The 20305-nt window shown below is 34.1% G+C and overlaps 1 protein-coding gene across 4 annotated transcripts in view; it reads left to right on the top strand.

The window, feature by feature from the left end:
- LOC127861374 (protein phosphatase 1 regulatory subunit 42-like) overlaps nt 1-18688 on the top strand; it is a 40531-nt gene extending 21843 nt beyond the window's left edge. The window contains exons 8-10 of one of the 4 annotated variants that reach the window (XM_052399775.1): nt 3050-3161; nt 9580-9643; nt 11620-11770. In XM_052399775.1, coding sequence (XP_052255735.1) covers nt 3050-3161; nt 9580-9643; nt 11620-11637 — 194 coding nt within the window. In that variant the 3' untranslated portion in view covers nt 11638-11770. Of the gene's footprint in view, nt 1-3049; nt 3162-7656; nt 7750-8835; nt 8870-9579; nt 9644-11619 lie in introns of all 4 variants that reach the window. The other 3 variants (XM_052399776.1, XM_052399774.1, XM_052399773.1) reach the window with 3 other exon arrangements.
- The last annotated feature ends 1617 nt before the right edge of the window (nt 18689-20305 follow it).

Raw genomic sequence — 20305 nt, 5'->3', positions numbered from 1 at the left:
TAGGTCAAAGTCACTGATACTTTAAATAGGATTAAGGTTAGTGGAATGTTTATGTGTGATGTGTACTCTACCATCATTCATGCCTATACGAGTACTATATACTATAGTAGTGGGGGACATATTGTTTTTGCCCTGTCTGTTGGTCTGTTGGTTGGTTGGTCTGTTGGTTGGTTGGTTTGCGCCAACTTTAACATTTGCAATGACTTTTGCAATATTGAAGATAGGAACTTGATATTTGGCATGCATATGTATCTCATGGAGCTGCTCATTTTGAGTGGTGAAAGGTCAAGGTCATCCTTCAAGGTCAATGGTCAAATATATGGGTCAATATCGCTCATTTAATGTACACTTTTGCAGTATTTCAATATTCAAGATAGCAACTTGATATTTGGCATGCATGTGTATCTCATGGAGCTGCACAATTTGAGTGGTGAAAGGTCAAGGTCATCCTTCAAGGTCAGATGTCAAACATATGTGGCCAAAATCGCTCATTTTATGAGTACTTTTGCAATATTGAAGATAGCAACTTGATATTTGGCATGCATGTGTATCTCATGGAGCTGCACATTTTGAGTGGTGAAAGGTCAAGGTCATCCTTCAAGGTCAGAGGTCAAATATATGTGGCCCAAATCGCTAATTTTATGAATACTTTTGCAATATTGAAGATAGCAACTTGATATTTGGCATGCATGTGTATCTCATGGAGCTGCACATTTTTAGTGGTGAAAGGTGAAGGTCAAGGTCATCCTTCAAGGTCAAATATATGGGTCAAAATTGCTCATGTAATGTCACTTCTGCAATATTGAAGCTAGCAATTTTATATTTGAAATGCATGTGTATCTCATGGAGCTGCACATTTTGAGTGGTGAAGGGTCAAGGTCATCCTACAAGGTCAAACGTCATATAGGGGGACATTGTGTTTCACAAACACATCTTGTTTCATTTGACATTGAATTTGTAGAAGATACAATAGATGAATGAAAGATGCATGTATGCCTAGAAACTGTCAGCAGTTTGTTCCATGGTATCCAAAATAAGTGTACCTACCCTATGAAAATGTTTGTTCGTTATTGCAATTTTTATAAATGTATAGCAATTGCATGTTGTTGTTGTTTTTTTATTCAAAATGATGAAAACATTTCACCTTCAATTAATGAACCACTCTCTAGGAAAACTGGGCTTAATGCCTGAGCGTAAGCACAGGCTAATCTCTGACAACACTTTTCACCAAAACACTTCTTTTAAAAGAAAAAAACATTAAAATAAGAAAGTGACTTCCCTGATTAGCCTGTGAGGACTGAACAGGCTAATCGGGTAAAACACTTTACACACCTGCTTTAAGCCCTGTATATTCAGAGCGATGCTTAAATGGTATTGTAGTCCTGTGCATTATTTTGTTTCAGTTTTAATATCTGTTGATAATGTTGCAGTGTTTTTTTTTGTTTTAAGTTTTAGAAATAGAATATGAAGGTAAATACTCAAGTATTTAGACAACAAGACATTTCAAGCCAGATAAAGGCCTAATACCTGTTGCAGGATGTGCAGGGTTGAAGTTTGAAGCCAGTTATAAGTTTAAAGATGTGTACAGTAACATAGTCTTGCTGGTTGAGATTTTTGTGTGTGATTTACTACCTTATAGTTCCTTTTAATTAGTGTGGCAGAGAAATATGTTGCTGTTGGTTTTCATTTTAAGTTTAGATGTATTCATGTGACTTACCAATACACTTCATGTTCCATGTGTTTGTATCAGATGAGTGGCTTTGTGTGATGACGTATCTCACAAGAGGCGGAGCCTCGAGTGTGATACGAAATAGCGCAAGCCACGAGACTGATGCAAACACATGGAACAATTGACTTGCATAATATTCCTTTTATTATGTACAACTTTGAATCATTTAAGTTAAAAAAAATGAGTTTAAGCGTTCATAATTAACCAAGAATGCTCTTATAATTTTCTGCATTCAAAGTGACATCATTAAAAGTAGTCCGGCTAGTATGGTTATAAGGAATAGGAAATCTAGCGAGTAGCATAATACGGGAATTATTTCTGTGTAGTTGTATTTAACCGATTAATGCAACTTGTATTTTTTGGTAACATAAAGCAGGTATATAATACAATTTGATTATGAGTGGCAGTCTGTGATCATTATTAATCTTTGAGTTTGTTCAAACTTCAGATTGAACAAGTTAATCTGAGACAATACTTTATGCACATGCATTACCGTGAGCCCATTTACCATTTAACAGATAGAGCATGTTGCAAAGTCAGGCTAAAATATCACTTACTAATTGGTATATTAAATGGTTGTATATATTTTGTAATAACACTGACTGTGTATGTTGATACATGTTGATTTTGTTAATGTACGAGTTAAGAAGCCCTATTTTGTGTTACATTGTTGTATTTATGCACCAACATTTAAGTATAGATAATACCCAATAGATATAACAGTATTTATTTATAGAACAGCTAGTCCAACATATTTAATGTATTATTTTAGCTTTTAGATATTTATTATTTGTAAGAATAGTTGTATCTTTTTATTTTCTTAAAACGCCTGTAAAATCAGTGTAGTTTATAATGATGTTATATGAAAAATCTCAATATCTGTTTACAACTCTTGTTAAAGATTTAATCAAACAATAACATTCTTCTGTTAAACAACTTTATTTCTAATAATCTGGTGTAGCAGTTTAGACAACAATGAACATAGTGTTTTATCAGCACCCAGAGTTACTAATGAATACTAAATAAAACTATAATGTTGCCCTTCTAGGGAATTATTTACTCAGTGTTTCTTTCCTCTTCACAAGCAATGAACAGCAGAATTAAACTCGACTGACTACAGTTGCTAAAGAAACATTTGTATTGAAAAGTCTTAAGTTTGATGTGAACGAATCAGTTTCACATTCAACCTTCCATATTTTTATTTTCATTAAGATTAAAAACAACAATAAGGGGAAAGAAACATAGGGACTGCCTAATCACGGACATGAAGATTATTTAGGAACACACATACTAATTTAATGATGCCTTGTGTTTTTTTAGGCCTTCCGAGAAAACAGTTTGACGAACTGTTGGCCCGAACGTCCACCCTTGCCGAGTCGGGTTTCCAGCGCGCAGCACCGGTCAAGGCAAGGAGCGGCCTCTTAAGATCCAAGTACGTAACTAGCTTATCTTCTACAGTTTTTACTTTAACCTGTGAAAGTCATTTTATTTTATTTCCTGATCCAGCAAGCTATATTAATTCATTTAAAACTGATTATTTTTTTTAGTCATCTAACATTTTATTTAGCATATATAGTCCTATATAGAGGAACACATTATGGTAACAGTGTACCTGTAGGTGAAGTAATCTGGTCTAGATTATAACTCTTTACTACTTAGATACATAATTTCATGCATTTCTTACTAAATTCAAGTTTTTAAGGCTTTATTTCCAACTCTTAGATACTGATGAGCAGCAAACAGCATAAACCTGAACAGACTGCGAGTTACTCGCAGGCTGTTCTGGTTTTATGCTGTTTGCATATAGCCATTTTCTTCTGAGTTGGAAAGGGTTAAATCATAGATGGCATGCATGTGAAGCTTATTATTACCCCAGTACACAGTAAAGGGGGTATACTGATATTGCCATTGACATCTGTTTGCGTGTCTGTTAGTAGACCAAAACATGTTGGGAGGCATTTTCCACCTTTCAACATACAACTTTCAAAATTGCTGGCAATTTTCCTCATGATTAGAAGTTTTTTCCTCATGATTAGAAGTTGTGCATGTTTTTAATCCTTTGTTAAAATTACAAAAGTTATGATTCTTTCAAATTGTTTACAGATTTTGTAAAATCAAGAATTTTTAGGTAGGAAGCTTGCATTGTTCAGAAAATAGTTCCAAAAACTTATGTGCAAATGCCCACTGACAAAGTGGCATGCAGGGGGTATTTCAGGCACAACAGTGACAGTTTAATTACGAGTTCTATTATGCATTTTGAGTGTACCTTGTCTGCGTGCTATAAAGTCTGCATTTTTAGCTTGATTATATACCAAATAGTCCCAGCTCTACTACTGACCAAAGTGTTTTTGTGAGGTCACTGACCAAGTTCCATAACTCTGACCTCCAATTTAGCAGTATTATGCCCTATTTTGTACTCACAACTTTGTTTAAGGTTTACATGTAACATCACCTTATCAATGTTTTTACTACAGGTATTCAATTGAACTCTGAGCCGTAAAAGAGCAGAAAAATACCCCCTTTTTTGCATTTAAAACTTTGGTAAAGGTAAATATGCAGCTCTATATCACTGTTTCTACAGGGTATTAAATTAAAAGCTTCACACATGATCTTGGGTTCATTGCATGTGGTCACTGGTCAAGTTCCATAACTCTGACCTGTAATTAAGCTGCATTATGCCCCTTTTTTAGCTCGGCTGTTTTCAGAGAAAACTCCTAGGTATTGTCATAGCCTCTTCGTCGTCCCCCGTCCGGGCATCATGCTAAAACCTTTAGTTTGGCTCTAAAATTAAAGTGCTTCCACCTACAACTTTGAAACTTCATATGTACATGCACCTTGATGAGTTCTACACGCCACACCCATTTTTGGGTCACTATGTCAAAGGTCAAGGTCACTGTGACCTCTAATATTAAACTTTAACTTTGCCTCTAACATCACAATGCTTCCTCATACAACTTTGAAACTTCATATGTAGATGCACCTTGATGAGTTCTACACGCCACACCCATTTTGGGTCACTAGGTCAAAGGTCAAGGTCACTGTGACCTCTTAATTTTTTTTTAAAAATTAACAAATTTCTGACAAGCTTTCGCAGCCGAGCGTGGCACCCGTTATGCGGTGCTCTTGTTAAACTTAAATTATAAAAGAGTTTCTGATGAATAACTTTATAATGGGTCACTAGGTCAAAGTTCTAGGTCACTGTGAAACTTCATATGTAGATGCACCTTGATGAGTTCTACACGCCACACCCATTTTTGGTCACTAGGTCAAAGGTCAAGGTCACTGTGACCTCTAAAAAAAATATTAAAAAAATATAAAAAATTCTGACAAGCTTTCACAGCCGAGCGTGGCACTCATTATGCAGTGCTCTTTTTAAACTTTAATTATAAAAGAGTTTCTGATGAATAACTTTAATGTTAATGGAGGTCTTGTACTTTAATTTTGTTTGTGTTAACTTTCATGCTCACCAATGGTGGGATTGCATTTGGGGCCATTTGGGTCAAGGTCACTGTTACTTAAAATTGAAAAATGGATAGAGCTCAATTCCTTTAATTTTGATTTGTGCTGTAAATTTATTTATGGGTTGCTTAGATGTAGATCTTGCTTTCAAGGTTAATTGAATTTAACTAAATTCATTGGTAAAAATAAAAAAAATCTTTTTTTCTATCATGGCCACATTTTGTTTATTTATGACATTTGTTTTAATTTACAGATTTTCAGCTTTAAGTTAGCACATACTATTTAACTAGTACTTGAGATATGTCTTTGTAGTCGTTATATTAGGCGACTTACATAAAATAACATTATACTCTCAAAGCCAAAGAATAGTTGAGGGTGCTGTCTAAGGAGTGCTGTTGTTGTAATTTTAATATTGTACTAGTATTATTAGTGCCAAGTTTGTTACTACAAACACAGGTTTGATTGTCTGGCCTTACCAAGTCTATACCTTTTCTTAAAAGTAGAGACCAGTCTACATCTTCCAGGTTTCCACACAAGTACCCTTTGTTGAGGGGGAGGGGGGGGGGGGCATTGGCCTGTTTTTTTTCGGCATAGCTGTTTAACGTCACTTTTGACCTTACCAGACCTTTGTAAGTGTCCAATAAAATTCAAATAAAATTTCCCGCGGTTAGACACGAATTAATACACTTCGTTTATTCCATTGGCTGATTTGAGCATACCACCAGAACATTGGAAACATGACCGCGTCTTTGTTACACTGTTTTACTGCGTGTTCAGCATGAAACAATTTTATCTCTAATGAAAAGGCTTGATAGATAGAACAGTTTTACACTCAACCCTTGACATCAATTCAGTTTGTGCGTGCACCTTTTATTTTCAGAGGATTGCCAGCGCCAGAGCGTTTGTACTTAAAGGCTATGTTTTCATATTTAGTAATTACTTCCATATTCCTGTCTGTGTACTAGTATATTTAAGTTCATAAAAGTATCGTTTTTCCCTATTCTGATATTCGTTTTTGCCAAACCATTTTAAATTGTTTTCGAAATTGAACATTAAACATGTGAAAGTATAAAGTTTTAAACAAGCCAACGTTCCAGCAGAGGAAGCGTGGCCTCACTTTAATGCATTGCATTCCAACCCGCAAGGTATAAGGGTCAGTTCGCGGCCAGTAAAATAATCGTTATATAATATAGACGCTATTGGGTTAACTAGGTGAACTGGAATTTTCTTTAGACCAGAAATATGTCAAATGAAGATATTCATCGATATAATTATGGTATGCAATAATAGATTCTTAATGTGTTTTCAACAATACCATGATAAATATTATTTTTGATTAATTTAACAAGAATTATTCCACCATATTGACTGACGTATTAAGCATGAGCGCGATGATTCTCGATACTGTTAATAATCGAATCAAAAAGCAATGCCCGACAAACCACTAAAACAGGTTTGTTCGAAGCACGCGCGTATAAATATTTAAAATATGTACAGATACTTGGCATGTGGCCGGTTGACTCATATGTTTTAATTTCACTTCCATTCTTCTTTTGGTTTTCTCTTTTGTATCTATAGGTTTATGATCAGCAATATGTAATAATGTAAAATAAGCCGCGAAAACTCCGCGTAACATCCTGTACTGCGTGTGATGCAGCTAAGAACTGCACAGAAAAAGACATTCCCTATCTTTGATCTCATTCATTGAACTCTTTACCTTTCACAAACTCCAATCAACGCCGTATATCTTTTTTTAAAGATATTTCTTGTTAGTGTTAAAATAGCTTTGGGTGCTGTTGGTTGCACATTCAAAGTGGTTTGACATCAGACTTTTTAGCCAAAATATAACTATTTCATTCAACACTATTGAGACAAATTTTGATAAGCAATAGCATTATATAATGATATATTCCTTTGGATGTAACATATTGTCCTTACATCAACCACTTAGAACAAGTTATTTACAATAAAGTTATGAGTAAAGCAATTATTTCTTAATCAAAATTGATCCAGCAACAAAACAACTTTAGGTCATAAGGTTTCTAATTATTAGCAAATTCAGTATACTTACAATTCTTTGGTTGAAGTTGATCATACCAATTTAGAGCGTTGTGTTGCCTGTGTCTGGCTCAAGGTACTTAACTCTTTCAGTGCTGGAACCGAATTTTGAAGGCCTTTGCAAACAGTTTGGATCTAGATGAGACGCTTCAGAACGCAGTGTCTCATCAGGATCCAAACTGTTTGCTATTCTGATAGTATTCTTTGAAAAAAATCAAAGAAAATGCTAATTTTATAAATTCAGCAGACAACATTTAAGCAGATGACAAATTTACCAGCATGCAAAGGGTTAACAGCATCAATGCAAACAGACTTAGTCTAAAGACTGAAATGGTACTTATGCAACAAATTACTTACCATTAAGACCTTTAAGAAGACGACTTGTATTTGTAACATTATTTTCATTGCAGTTGGACATTACCTGTCAGGGACTTAAACCCGTATCCATGTTTATTTGTGTCCTCTCCGCGCTATTCCCCACGCTATTCCGTGGATTAATCATGGTAGTAGATGCATGCTGAATTACCTACCCTTGAGTGCTTAAATGCATGCAAAGCTCTTAAATAAATATTAAACAAACTTCCCACAACCCGTTATACAAGTAGGCATAAACATGTTTGAATATTCACTTAAACCCATTATTTCTTTCAAAAGAGGCTATTCCCACCAAGCCCTAGCTGATAATATTTTCCAAATCTTTTGGTTATTGCAAATGAGACACATAATGTGAAAATGGGTCTTTTGCCATTACGCGGTCATGGTAGCTTATTCAGACCAGCTGCACATTCCTGCCCTGTCCTCTATAAAGTCAAGCAAGGCTGAGTGGTCTCATTAATGGACAGGGTAGCTCCTGATTAGCCTGTGCAGATGGCATAAGACCCATTTTTGCTTGCTGCTGCATTTATTTTAGTGAAAGTATTGAGACGCCTTGACCACGTCATTAGTTTACCCTTAAGTGTGCTCGTAAGTGTTTTTTTTAAAGTGTACAGGACCCATGGTTTTGAAAATATAAAACCAAATAAATTACATCTGTTTTGTTAATTATACTGTACTCTTTTTTTTGTTATTTTGTTAAAGAAAGAAAGATTGAAAAATTAATAATAATCATAATAAATGTTTTCAGTAGTCAAAATTGCCTGTATTAAGTCTTTAAAGTGATGATGGAATATTTGTGTTTTTTTCATGCAAGTACCAATGCACTACAGTATAATGCTTATGATATTAGCTGCGTTCTGAGAAAACTGGGCTTAATGCATGTGCGTAAAGTGTCATCCCAGATTAGCCTGTGCAGTCCGCACAGGCTAATCAGGGACAACACTTTCCGCCTTAACTTGATTTTCGGGGACTTCCTTGAAACTAAAAATACCATAAAAGCGGAAAGTGTCGTCCCTGATTAGCCTGTGCGGACTGCACAGGCGAAAATCTGGGCCGACACTTTACGCACATGCATTAAGCCCAATTTTCTCAGAACAAGACACATATGTTTTCCTTGAGTTTTTGTAGCAGCTATTTTTCCAGGGAACCAAACTTGGCATACTTACAATGCTACCATTTTCATAGTAACCACATGTCTGTGCCTTTGTTTCCAGTACGATTGTTTTGGGAGAGTTCAAGTGACTATAGGTAACCATGACGATTGTACACTGTTTTATCTGTACTACAGATCTCTACTATGACACCAATATTACTCAATATTTTCTATGTGCTTTTGTATTTAAGTCATATTATTGTTGGGTTTGAATGCCCTGTGCATACAGTCACGTATAACCTATGTTGCTCTTTAATAATGTGTTGCTTTCAGTGGTTTTTGGACTATAACCAAGCCCCATTTCTGCCCCATTAATATTTACCTAACCAACTAATTTTGTTCACCTGGTTGTCATTAACAATGTTTGGTTGGTTTATTATGTCACTTAACAGAATGAATCTGGTAACTTATCGGAAACCTGTCATTGCATGGACTTGCATCGCAAGTAGTGCCGTTAGGCCCAACATTTTATAAGTCAAAACTGTCTTATAAAACTATTTAAATACTGGTAAGAAATTAAGAATATCATAACCACACAATTTTAGGATAAATATGGCATGGCCAAAACTGTAATAGAAATTTTTGAATAAGAATATTGTACCAAATTCTTTATTTTTTTACTTTTGTGATTGGGAATATAGCTGAATATCGGATATCAAATAAAAAAAAATAAAAACAGATCTGGAAGTAAACTGTACATTGTCAATAAATGTAGTGCCATCCCTTTTAAGCATAAACCTTTGGGGCATATGCCACATCCTGTCACAAGCCTTGTTTAACATATTTGCATACATTTTATTTCTAGAGATGGCAACAATCTGAATCTGCCAATTTTGGTGAAGACTTTGATTTCAGCCTCCCAAGAAAATGTATAAATGTTATAAATGTCTGTAAGGCCACAACAAAATGATTGGATGTTTGTCGGATTTGCGGCACCTATATATTATGAACTGGAATACAAATATTTTTATTTTTATATTGCACCTGCAGAGTCCAATAGTCCTGCAACAAACGAGTTAAAAGAAAAATATTCATATTTGTTCAACAGTAAATGGTACAAAATTTAAGCATTATGCTGTCAGGTCCTATTTAAAACAACAATTTTATTTCCCTCTAGTTTTTTCGAACACAGCCTCATTTTTACCTTGATAAACTACTTTTGGGATTATACTTATTAAAAGACTTACATTTCCACTGGCAGCATATACACACATTGTTTTTTTTGCACTCGCTAGTTACATTTTTTGGCAAAAATCTGTCAAACAGCTGATCAATTGTTGTGGCCTTAAATGATTAAGAAAATTGTGTTCTTGAATCTGTTAAAAATGTACAGAAAAGATACGTTACACTGGTACTGATCAATCTGAAAGAATATTCAGCAAAAGATTTTTTTTTATTTTATTACCATATTTCATGATGTACACAGTGATATTTTTGTGCATTGTCAACATTTTTTTGTTGTGATCTTGTTATTGTTGTTTGTTCTTGTGTTCATGCATGCACATTGAATACTTTTAGCTGAGAATTGAGTATGTTTCTGTAAGAACTATCAGCAAATGTGAAATGTGTCTGCTCATGTCTTATTCAATAGTGTTGAAAAGTAAATGATGCACGAACATTGTAACTGTATAACACATTTTTTAAGCAGACAAAGTTGTTTACTGTTTAGGGAAATGTACTCAGGAATCAGGATGCATTTTATGAAATTGCATATTGATGTTTCATTATGATGTTTTGTATAAATGTTTTTTATCTGGTACTTTTTGAAAATAATTGCTTGTTTTACAAGTTATTTTTGTGTTGTTTTGTTTCTGAAGTTTTAATTTTTAAACAAACTACACAATTTTCTTCTGTTAACATAATAAAGATGGCCTTTAGTATGTGCTCTTTTTGTGCCCTCAATATGCATGCTGGGCAGGCATATACCGCTAACTAGGTTTGTAGATGCAGACATTTGTATGTGTATACATTAAAACATATGTGTACATGTTTGGATTCTTGTCTGGACAATTACTTTATACAGTGTTGAAAAAATCTTTAATCTCTCAGTGCTGGAACCGAATTTTGAAGGCCTTTGCAAACAGTTTGGATCCAGATGAAATGCCACAGAACGTGGCATCTCATCAGAATCCAAACTGTTTGCTATTCTGATAGTATTCAGAAAAAAAAATGAAGAAAATGCTAATTTTAGAAAATTCAGCAGACAACATTTTAGCAGACGACAAATTTCCCAGCATGCAAAGGGTTAAATAACTTGGCTACAATGATTAACATTGTGAGACAGCATGTTGAAGCACAAGAACCAGATCCCTGCGCATAAGGTCACACTTAAAGGGTAAAAGTCAAATATATATAATTGTATAGGCATAAATCTTTTCCTTTAAGCATGGAAGGAATTTAAGGTATCTTGGCACAAATGTTATGTATATTGAGATGGCAGTGGCAACATATTAAAACTTCAATATAGCTTATTGTCCAGAAATAATTTATTACATGAAACTTACAAAACAAAGATATTTCATTTGATGACCTAGTTTATGGGATTGCATAGGGGGTGGTTGGAGTCTTGAAGGTCATGTTATATAATAGACAAAGCTGCATAGGTGGGGGCATCAGTGTAAAGGACATATTTCTAGTAATGCGTCCTTAAGCAAACAAATATTTTGGTTATACACGTTTAAAACAATTTTCTTAATAATAATACATCACAATTGATGTCTGCTTGATAGTCAAAACAAAACAAACAAAACATAACAAAAACCTAATGACCATAAAATATATGGTATACAATTACCTTTCAATTATCTACAATTAACATAATGTCTTTGCACACATTCTGTTGCAGGTACACAGACAGTGGTAGACCGAACAAGGCTGACATTTTCTCTGGCTCTGCCCCTGCGCGTCGCCGGCAATTATTGGGCGTCGCCATTGAACTTTCCGGAAATTTCGACCCAACCCGGCACATTCCACCAGACCTTCTTGATAAAGTGGGGTGAAACACCATAACAGTACATTATTTTTCTGTGATAGAACTTCCACATTCATTGAATGTGTTTGTAGCTTTTTAAGCTTTATAAGGCTTAAAATGAAGCTGTAACATGTTTATGACCTTTTTGCCAGTGAAATGTTGGGGGAACATTGTTTCAAAAACTCAGAGTAATTCATATTTTGAAATTCATTATTTCTTGTTTATAATTTGGGCTTGAGAAACAAGTGACACCCTAAGTGTTACTACTGGTTTGAAAGGAACATGTTTGTTATGAAGTCAGTATTGAACATTTTTTATCTGGTTCATGTATTTGTATATATACTTGTATAACAAGTCGGTGATGTTTTACAGTGGAGTTTTGACAGACCTCTCTTAGCAGCTTCAGATGTCTTGAACAATACCAGTAGAACATTCATAAAATGACGTAATGCCGGTTTTAATGTCAAGACTGCATAGGGTCAGCTTAATATGGTTGTCACAATTGTTAAGTGTATGTGCAAGCATGCATTAGTGTGTATTTTAGACTGACTGAGCTTGTTCAGAATATTAATTCATAATTCATCATGAAATTGTAAAATAACTTCCCAATAATTCAAAATATAGAGTCTGTTTATCATGTGTTGGACCCATATTTCTAACTCAAATGTCTAAGAAGAGGTCAAAGGTCAGTTTGTGGCAGGCATAATAAAGTTGGTGCAGACTGTAACTTCATCTTTCATCAGGCAATTTTAAATTGACTTTTCACAAATACATGTATTCACCATGTAAAAACATGTGTTGTTTGTCCATAGATCAAAGGTCACTTTGTTAACAGCTGGTTTGGCCTCCAACCTCATCCTTTAATTTTACATGAAGTTAAAACTTAAAGTTTAAATAAAGACATGATGCAGCATGTCTAAACAATAACTTTGTAATCCATTAGGCAACTTTACCATGTTATAAATGTACTAAATGTGGAGCGAGCATGTCCTGCGCAAGACCTGTATCCCTAAGTCAAAGGTTGAGCTTAAATATATGTGTTAAAATATGGGCACCATATAGGTTGGGCAGACTTTAACTTCATAATTCATCAGACAAATACAAAATAATATGTTTTTAAATTCCTTCTCATGAATGTCGCCATTTGGGAAAAACCTATTGAACGGAGAACCTGGGCCCAAAGCTCAGCTAATTTGAATGTTTAATGCTATTTGCCTGCTGGAGCTTTTACTGACTATAACTTAACCATTCAGACAGCATTTTATGTAGCATGCCCCTCATGTTCAACCTGGGCATGAAGCAGTTAAGGTGTGTCCCAAGTTCAAGAGTCAAGGTCACACTCATTGTAAAAAAAGTACAATATGAATGGCATTCCAGACAACTAGCACTGAATAGTCTTTAACAGTGATTTTAAAAAAAATTACACATCAATCCACCAATAAACATGTTATATAAATAGGTTATAGGACAAATTTATTTTTGCTGTGCGAATACATGTATGTGTTTGCAAAGTGCACAACTTGCACCTGTGATTTAGAGTCTGTGATTTCAGAATTTACATGTTCTTGCATGCATTCTCAAACAAATTTGATTATTTGTATTAAATTATATAAAGAATAATAACTTTTTATCACCTGAAGTCATTTAATCCATGTGGAACACCAGAATTCTAATATAATTATGTAATAAAGTGTTCATTGATTTCATAAAACAAAGCTATCATATATTCTACAAAAACTACAAAGTACCATCATGATGTTATTTCCATATATTGTTTTGCAGATGAGAAATTTATTCAATTTATTGTTGATAATATTGATAAATACCATAGTAGTAATATTTTATTGCTTTCTTGCCATTGCTATAAAAATTTGTACTTTCTTTATTGAGCGTTTGATGAAGCTTTTTCCACATATACCAGCATATTATTGGTTAAGAAAGTAGAAAAAACTAGGCAAGTTTTGAATACATTTAAGTATATTAAGCAAGGCTTAGGAAACCTTGACCAATAGCCATGGCAAGTTGTTTGAGTTTTCGTGTTGAACAAATAAACTTATCTGGATTTAATTCTTGCCTGGTATTTTATATTTCCCATCATTTTTGCATTTTTCTGTCTGCAAGTCAAAAGTAAGCAAAATAACATAAATATGAATTAAATAATAATAATGATTAAACTAACTCAAATGATATCATGCATAAAACAAAATGATGTCTCTGCTCTGTCCGAGCTAGGTGTATTTGAACATTGTCGACTATACCAAAATTTATCTGATTGGGTGTTTATTCCTTAGGATTGGAATACAATGGAATTATGCACATTGTAAGCCTTCACAATATATTACTCATTAGATGCATTTATGTGATAAATTTGCTTGCAAATGCTAAGATGTACAGTGTTGTCTGTGTACTTGTTTTGATTGATTTCAGCATGGAAACTATATTTTAATGATTCATTTGCAAATATTCATGCCTACATTTCGGTGTTATATTTAATATGCGACCTAAAACTGTTTTGGAAGCTTTGTAAAAGGGTATTCTAATTTTAAGTTTATACCTATTAAAGCTTGATTGCATGAAAACCCTTTGATTAATTGCGACACTTGACTGTTTCTTGCGAAGAACCAATGCAATGTATTTGGATCACTAGGTAGACTTCCACTATGCAAGGGAAACCTCACTGTCAGGTGTGTTTATCCCTTTCCTACTTAGATACATATTTGTAGTCCCTTACAAAGTTATATTTTATTAAAGACTGTTCTTACTAGATTCAAATTTTACAGGCTTTATTTCCAACCCTTTGATACTGATGAGCAGCAAACAGCATAAAACCTGAACAGAATGCGAGTTACTTGCTGGCTGTTCTTGTTTTATGCTGCTTGCAAATAGCAATTTTCACTTTGCTTCTGCAAGGGAAAGGGTTATTCATGTACTCAGCAGCATGTCTGTTAGATCTGCTGACAATCATATACTGGTAGCAGCATGTCTGTTAGATCTGCTGACAATCATATACTGGTACTGGTAGTTGTGTTATTGTGCGTCAGTTTTTGTTTTTACTTTGGTAAGAATGAATTCTCTTCAAATGTGTTCATGTTATTTTAGTTTGATATTGGATAGATTTGGAAATATAGTGTTAAGCTGTTTCCAGGCGCTTTTTAGCTTTAGGGTATTAGGAAGGGAAAGGTGCACAAATAGTTGTCTGAAAATACTTTAAAACTAGTACACTATTGCAAGTGTTTTTCTTTTGTGTTCAGCATCTCCAGTCAAAAGCATCTGTTTAAACCTCTTTTTCTTTAACTTGAATACATAAAAAATATAGTTGCTTATGAGTAAAATATAGTTACAGTTGATAAAAGTTCTTGAATGTTTGGTTATAAATATGTTAAGCATTTTTGTTGTTTATCCTTAAATTAACAATTATTTTGCATTCTATTATACAGTTCAATTTTATGCATGTGAACAAAATAATTCAGTGTTAAAAGATATGCAACTGAAATGTGAACTTTAATATAAATTATTTTTCCGTTTTATTTTTCCAGCTTTATTAACCAGGTTTTTTGAAGAAAAAAACTGGTTATTAGATTGGCGATTGCCGGCAGGCGGGCGAGCTGGCGGGCGGGCAGAACAAGCTTGTCTGGGCCATAACTCTGTCGTTCATTGTCAGATTTTAAAATCATTTGGCACATTTGTTCACCATCATTAGACGGTGTGTCGCGCGAAAGAATTACGTAGATATCTCCAAGGTCAAGGTCACAATTTGAGTTTGAAGGTCAAAAATGGCCATAAATGAGCTGGTCCGGGCCATAACTTTGTCGTTCATCGTGAGATTTTAAAATCATTTGGCACATTTGTTCACCATTATTGGACGGTGTGTCGCACGAAAGAATTACGTCAATATCTCCAAGGTCAAGGTTGCCACAACTAAAAATAGATCGTTTTTGAAACAACTATGTAACTATGAAAGGATGATAACTCAAGAACGCTTAGGCCTAGGATCATGAAACTTTATAGGTACATTGATCATGACTGGCAGATGACCCCTATTGATTTTTGGGTCACTAGGTCAAAGGTCAAGGTCACAGTGACTTGAAATAGTAAAATAGTATCCGGATGATAACTCAAGAACGCTTAGGCCTAGGATCATGAAACATCATAGGTACATTAATCATGACTTGCAGATGATCCCTATTGATTTTAAGGTCACTAGGTCAAAGGTCAAGGTCACAGTGACTTGATATAGTAAAATGGTTTCCGGATGATAACTCAAGAATGCTTACGCCTAGGATCATGAAACTTCATTGGTACATTGATCATGACTTGCAGTTGACCTGCATCAATTTTCAGGTCACTAGGTCAAAGGTCAAGGTCACAGTGACTGGAAACAGTAAAATGGTTTCCGGATGATAACTAAAGAATAATAAGGCCTAGGATCATGAAACTTCATAGGTACATTGATCATGACTGGCAGATGACCCCTATTGATTTTCAGGTCACTAGGTAAAAGGTCAAGGTCACAGAGACAAAAAAGGTATCCACACAATAGATTCCACTACAAATGACAGCCCATATGTGGGGCATGCATGTTTTACAAACAGCCCTTGTTTTCTAATTGAAATCAAGGTCAATTTTTCACAAGGAAGTTAACAATACACATTTTGAATTGTCTCCCCTTATCAGACTTTTTTGCAACTGAAAACCTGGTTTTGTGACAATTTTGTCCCTTGTTACTTTTATTATCAAAAATATTTTAAAACTGCTTTTCTGAAACCTGATTTAGAACCACAACATGCCACACAATTTGATGACTTGCTGCATTTCATAAACTTTTTAAGAATAAACAGCATTCACATCTTTAACACATATTATATTCAATGAAAGTTTACAGATTCCAGGTTAAGTTTATTGTACAATGACATACCAGTGATTTGTACCTTTCCTTTATGGTAGATACACGCAAATGCAGTTAGAAAGTATAACTTACAGATAGGTTCCTTCCGTTAGTCAATAATAAGTTTATTAGAGTCACTTATGATATTTAATTTGATGCAAATAATGTATTATATTTTCATGACATATTTTTGTTAGTAATAATGTGGAATTAAGATTTGTTTTAAGTTGTTCAAATTTGAATTCATTCCTTTATGTCCATAAATCAAGCAATGCAAAATTCTAGATTAGTTTGGGATGTAGTAAAGTGGGAATATGGTTCAATATTAATAATCACTTGATCTTGTCTGCCTAATAGGCAAGATAATATATTAAAATATCATTTGAAAACTTGTATCTGGTTCAATTCTAACTGTTTTGATAAAAGTACATGAGTAAGGATTTAAACTACTACTTACACATTCAATCATTGACATCAGCTGTTGTTAAACATTTGGGACTGAAGGAAAATAATTTTGTTATAAACCATTGTTGTTATTTGAGTGTTTTGACACAGAAAGCAAATGAAGTTATGGTTTATCTACTGAAAAATCTATCAAAGATGAAGGAAGAAATATAATCAATCATTAATTACTGGGCCTGTCTTAAAATAAATTGCTGTATTGAAATACTCACAAGGAAGACAAGAAACTCAAACAATAGACAAATAAGTTGTCAAAAAAAGTCATTTGTAATTTTATGCAATCTTATTGGTAATTTTAAAGCATATTCCCACTTTAAAGGTTCTTGTTTACAGATTTTGAATTTGTATGCCCTTCACCTCTCTTTGAAGAAGGTGGCATATAGCGGCCCCACTGTGCATATACGCAAAATTTATTTTTTTCAGTAAAAGTTTTGGGAAACCTTGGGATATATAAATTGATTTTGAATAGACTTTGAACAAATGTGATCATAAGACAACATGTGACACCTGTCTCATAATTTCAATGGTCAAGGTTACACACAGAGGTTAAATGTAAAATTTGGCCCTAAAACAGCTTTAAAATCCTGCCTTTGCCATAACTTTGTCATATATATTTTTATGCAATTTCAAGTAACTTGGCACAAACATAAACTATCATAAGACAATATGTCACATGTAACGCACTAAGCAGTCTCCCTACCTCAAAGAACAAGGTTATGTGCAACATGTGTCTGCCTACCTCAAAGGTCAAGCTTCAGAGGTCAATTCAATTTTTGCCTTAAACAGCTTGTTTTAACAGCAGAATGTTGAGGCATAAGTGGAATGTTGGGGCATCTGTGCTTACATGTAATGTTGAAAAATGTGGTTAACTAACAAAACTATAATATTTGGAATTATAAAAGCAAGAAAAAGTTAACTTTAATTTTTTACCTCTGCAGCATTTAATCTGGTTTTGGAGGCAAAATATTACTTGCTACCACTAGACTCTTCAGGCTTTTGAAGTTAACTGCATATTTTAAACATTAGTTTTTTGGAAAATTATCGATGAAAAGCATTACGAAAACTAATTTATTTCACAAATATTAATTATGCCATAAATGAACAAATATTTTTTACATTTTGTGTATTACTTTTACTTGCTTACTGATACTATTTTAAGTTTTTTGCTTTCATTTTTGTGCTAATTTGCTATGTAATACTATGCCGATATTCACTAAGAATAATGACTAACATTCAGTTTTTCAATAACATTTTTATCAGTCAAATAAGAATCTTTACTTAAAAAAGTAGTTATAGCAGTAGCTTTATTTGCAGTTGTACTGCCTGATAAAGCACAAGAACCATTCATCTATTGATATTGTAGCTTGTATCAAAAGCCATATCATATATGCTATAAAATACCCGAAAGCCTGTTGTTCATAACATTTATATGCTCAATTGTTAGTTCTTTTTCTTAGACGTGCTATCTATTTAGTTCTGTAATTGTTCAGATTTCACTTATTTGGTGCTCACTGCACAACCATGTAAATATTTAAGCTTACTTGCTATTTATTGTTAGATGTTAAATGATCAAATAAAAGAACAAAAATTGTGAAATTGTTTTAAAAAGTACATGGGGGTCTGTTACAAGAAGGCCGGCGCTCTGCCATATGGGCCTTCCTGAGCACTACGGTACATAGCTTGGACAGTCAGACCAAATCTTTCTGGACTATCCATTTGTATGTTTTCTAGATATGAATCACTTTATCATTTAAACCATACAAGAAAGTCATGATGGCCCTTGAGCGCTCACCAGAATACATGAGTGGCTACAAGGTGTATAATTAAGCAGTAACTATGTTTTGGATACACCTGGATACACCTGACATGGATTTTAACTTGGTCTGGATATTAACGACATACATTTTCTGGAAGTTTTATCAAGGTGGTCTTGTGTTGCCCCACAAAGATTTGACCTACTTCAAAGACTAACATGACCAAGATTAAAACATGGTCTTGATATTATCAAGATGAACATTCTGACAGTCAGTAGGTTTACAAGATTTAACCTGGTAACACATTTTTTGAACCCGCAAGATTTTGCCAAAAATAATATTGTGAACAACTGAAATCAATAGTAAGTCATAAATGTGGCCTCTAGATGGGCAACACATTTTTTCTAATATTTGACCTCAAAACCTAGTTTTTAAAAACGAGATAGAGATTTGAACTTGGCCTGAAAATTTCCAAACAATAAATGTTAACAAGTTTCATCAAGAATAGATGCAGTATATGGCCTCTAGATAGGTAATGATCTTCAAGTTGTTGATGCATACCAGCCACTAAGGGGTGTGATTTAGGAATCACCTCAGGGGAGGAAAATGCCCTATCCCCCCTTACAGGTTTCAACTAAACTCTTCATGAGTAAATATATCCAATAAAGTTAATAACTATTTGCAAAATTAGTTTGACATTTAAAGGTAGGAAATCGGCTGAAAAGAGGAAAAATCACACCCCTGACACTGCAGCACACCGGACATAATAGAGACATATACATGTAAAGCCATTGATATACATGTACAAACATGAAATAGAAAAACATTAATACCTGATGATTTTAATATGCAATCAAATAAGTTCTTTAAAAAAAGATTTTGAATTAAAACACCAATTGACAATTACTTTTCGCCTTCTCCCCATGTAAACAATTATTTTTGGCAGCCTCAAAACATTTTTAAATCCATGCATTCAGCGTCAGAGAGTAATTCATCAGATTTCACATGAAGAATAAAAACCTGATAGTTAAACGCATTAACTAATAGGGTAGTTCTTCTTGAATAATCTGAGCTTTTATGCGTACTGAAGTACAGCTCAGAGTTCTTCCTTAAAAAAAAACAAATTCTAGGTCATAAAATTTAGTCTAAAGTTTGCCTATAATATTAAATTCAATCAACATAATAGATTGTAACAAATAGGACATCGACATCAGTTTTTGTGTGGATTAATGCTCAAAACAATTAGCTACTGGAGCTTATACATCGATCAACTTGGCTACAAAGGGAACAACCATGGGAACATGTAACGTAAGAAAACTCAATGCGTGTGGTAAGGTCCATGAACTGACCCACGAGCTGAAGCGCCGCTACCGCTGGGACATCATGGGACTAGCCGCGATTAGGTTGATAGGAGTGGGGGAAACATCAACAGAAGAAGGGCATAAGATATGGTTCAGCG

The sequence above is a fragment of the Dreissena polymorpha genome, chromosome 16, assembly GCF_020536995.1.
Source record: "Dreissena polymorpha isolate Duluth1 chromosome 16, UMN_Dpol_1.0, whole genome shotgun sequence".
NCBI lineage: Eukaryota > Metazoa > Mollusca > Bivalvia > Myida > Dreissenidae > Dreissena > Dreissena polymorpha.
This window is presented reverse-complemented; position numbering and strand designations above follow the sequence as displayed.